Source organism: Prunus mume, linkage group LG5, assembly GCF_029339155.1.
Source record: "Prunus mume cultivar Tortuosa linkage group LG5, ASM2933915v1, whole genome shotgun sequence".
Taxonomy (NCBI): Eukaryota; Viridiplantae; Streptophyta; class Magnoliopsida; order Rosales; family Rosaceae; genus Prunus; species Prunus mume.
The window spans coordinates 6,084,201-6,087,619 of record NC_142702.1 but is presented as its reverse complement, the minus strand read 5'-3'; the positions used below and the strand labels follow the sequence as shown (position 1 = coordinate 6,087,619).

Genomic DNA, 3,419 nt, shown 5'->3' with positions numbered 1-3,419 from the left:
TCATAAGCCTATGTCTTTATAAAATTTGAAGTATTTTAATTATATCATTATGTTCATACATTCATTATTTTTTATACATTCAATATTTGTTTATTCTTTAATAAGATTTATACATAAACTGCGACTTTTCTATTATGTTTGCTTCTTAACCATATATGCTAATCCTTTCTGGTTCTAGACCCCTTCGGTACAGAGAGCTTCCATTGAGGATCCCTCAAATAAGCTTATTTGAGGGACACCCCTTGTAGGGCCCACTCCGGATTGTATTTCACTAATCCAAACCGTCTATTTTGTAGATACATATTCAAAGATCATCTCTACAAAAAATCACTTGAATCCGATATCTTTTGACCACGCAATTGAGTTATTGAAATTTTAGTATTTTCTTGAAGCACCGTGTTCATTGATTTTGTAGGACACAATTGGATGTCGAACTGGTTTCTGATTTGTCTAATTTTTTGTAAGGGATGCCCATTATTTGAGGGATATATATATACAGTCCCCTTCTATTGAGGGATGCCCATTAGAGTACTCTACAATTTTTTTCCCAATGATCAAAACCATCCATTTTTTAGGTCTTCATTCATAGATCATCCTTACAAAAAATTAGACAAATCAGAAACCAGTTCGACATCCAATTGTGTTTTACAAAATCAATGAACACGGTGCTTCAAGAAAGTACTAAAATTTCAATAACTCAATTGAGTGGTCAAATGATATCGGATTCAAGTGATTTTTTGTAGATATGATCTTTGAATGAGTATCTACAAAATAGACGTTTTGGATTAGTGAAATACAAAGTGGGGCCTACAAGGTGTCCTCAAATAAGCTTATTTGAGGATCCTCAATTTCTCTGTATATATATATATATATATATATATATCTCTCTCTGTGGAGTAGTTTAATTTCCCTCTCCTTATATTATTCATATTTTCCTTTTGGACACAAAATAGAGGTCTAGGCCCGAATAGGGCCTCATTAGTCTGAAAGTAAAGGTTAATTCAGGCCCGAACTATACCATTGTGCCCAAATTGACTAAAATCTTGACCCAATCTAAGGGTTTATTAGATTTGAGTTAGGTTTCTGAACCCAAATAGAGTTAACCACGACTCTAGTTTTCCCCTTATTTGATCAGATATTGCTCGTATCTATCAAACCGACACGCACAAATGAAAGAATATTGAAGTGATTGAAGTCCTCTTGATTGAGGCATAGAAAAGAACTCATCCAGGCCAGTACCCCCCTTGAGCACAATGACTTGAGTAGAAGTCCAGGATAAGCGCAAATACAACAAATCAACATCCTACACCACATATACTAGGTCTATTGGACTGGTCTCATACCCAATAGTGGCACGCCTATGCAATCCATGATCAGGACAGACAGAACAAGTCGATAGAGCCCAACCCAAGCTCACCCATTCCTATCAACCTGATCCAACTTTCAATTTTGTCCAGAAGTTGAAAGAATGTTCCTCACGAGCCAGAAATCCAATTAGGGCATTGGTGTTGATTCGACGACCTTCCCACTTTCTAGAGCAACTCGATACAGAGCAAACCACAAAAAGAGTGTTGGCGGGAAAAGGGACCAACAATACTATTGCTTGTTCAATACAGATTGATTATGTCTCATGGGAAGAACAAAAAAGAAATTAATCCTAACTATATCTGCTTACAACTCAAAACTGAGATTCTTTTTACATCTCATCAGAGTTATTTCACAGAGACTTGTCATGGAAAGGGAAGAAGGGAGGGAACAAGCACACTTGGAGAGCAAACCCCATACAAGTCAAATTAATCAAACCCCAACTTTTTGACAGTTCCAGATTGGCCAAATAGGCTCTTGATGTCCCCACAATGTGAGAGACCCAAGGCAAATTCACCCACAAAGTTGCCTCTTCAGGTTTTGGAAAACTTCAACAGTTATTCCTACCCGCTATTAAGCTAAGCATGGCTGATACTCAGGCAACAATAGGGCATGAATCGATGATGAGGAAGACCTGTCATCTCTTACCATATCAAAAATCTGTTAAGTCTTTTTCAACAGAAACTTGTAACTTTTGAAGAGACTCGTAGCAAATCGCATAGGCACGCTTGGGGTTTTAGGTGGATTTTGGGTTTGAGGTGTTTTTAGATGGTGTAATAAATGATAAATCTGCCTATTTTGAGTATTAACCAATTGATTTCTACCCCATGCCCTACCTTGGTAATTGACAGAATCTACCATAGACATGAGAATTAGGTTCAAAATTATTTCAACAAAAGTTATATTGAATATCATGTAGTTACATACAACAATAATCACCCTAAAATTCGAGGCAATTTACAAATCAAGTAACATTAAGCCACCCGGCATACTGATAACATTACAACAGTCGCCCTTTGGCCCGGATTTGATTTTTTTACAATCTTAATGGTTTTCTTGTAAAGACTCCCATCTCCTCCGGTAGAATTCGCATCAGGGCCGGCCCTTTTCCGAGAACAGGCATTGGACCTCTGCTGCTGCGCTGGTTTGCGGTTATTGGAACCACAAGCCCCTTGAGACCTCAGACTTAGAGACTTGTCGTAAGCCTCTCTTTTCGCACGGTCAGAGAGAACATCCCAGGCTGCTTTAACATACTTGAAAGCACCATCCGCAGCAATAGACCCGTTCTTGTCAGGGTGCAAGGCAAGCGCCAATCTCTTGTATTGTTTCTTGATGGCTTCAGAGTCGGCAACGGCAGGGTTGGGGATGCCAAGAACATAGTACCAGTTTTTCTTGTGTGATACAGCAGAATGAATTTGGTATGCAGCCATGTAGTTGTCCATACCAGGGAACTCTGGATACAACTCTTTGGCTGCCCTTGCCTGCATGATTGCACAGTCGAAGTGTCGAAGCGTGAAGTATGCTTCTGCAGCCTCTCGGGCCTTGACCGCTGCCATTTGTGCAAGGTTGGTGATGGGATCGGGACACAAAGCTTGAGGGATGGAGTTGCTGGGGATTCTGCTGCGGCCAGTGGCCATCCTGTTACGCTTGAAATTCAAAGAAGAAACCATGGTGTAGAGAGCAGCAGTGAAGGAAATAGTAACAAGGAAACCCTAGTGCTTAATAATTATATATCAAAGCAACGAAGAAGGAAACCTAATACTTTGGGGTTTATATCTAGCTTGTCACTTGAGCAACACGCTAAAACCCTAGAAAAATGGGATTAGCTTGTATAGTTTGGGCCAAAGTTTTTCTTCTATTTGTAATTGGATTAGGATGGAAAAATTCGTTTCTTTATTATCTACTATTTTTATTTTTTATTTTAAAGTGGATTTTCTAATCATTTGTAAATTGAAAATATGGCAAATTATATTTTTAAAATGTTGATGAAATATTACAAATTTTCCAAAGAATTCGTTTTTATATTTCATATATATTTTCTTCTCTTGAATTTT

The 3,419-nt window shown here is 38.2% G+C and overlaps 1 protein-coding gene across 1 annotated transcript; it reads right to left on the bottom strand.

Annotated features, from left to right (window-relative positions):
* Positions 1 to 2,329: 2,329 nt before the first annotated feature.
* Positions 2,330 to 3,081, bottom strand: LOC148916739 (uncharacterized). The gene has a single exon (XM_089051833.1). It carries the CDS (start codon positions 3,033 to 3,035, stop codon positions 2,340 to 2,342), a length of 696 nt encoding a protein of 231 aa, XP_088907959.1. The 5' UTR covers positions 3,036 to 3,081; the 3' UTR covers positions 2,330 to 2,339.
* Between the last annotated feature and the right edge of the window lie 338 nt (positions 3,082 to 3,419).

Coding starts and splice junctions, on each gene's coding strand:
- LOC148916739 (XM_089051833.1), bottom strand. CDS start 3,035: ATGGTTTCTTCTTTGAATTTCAAGCGTAACAGGATGGCCACTGGCCGC.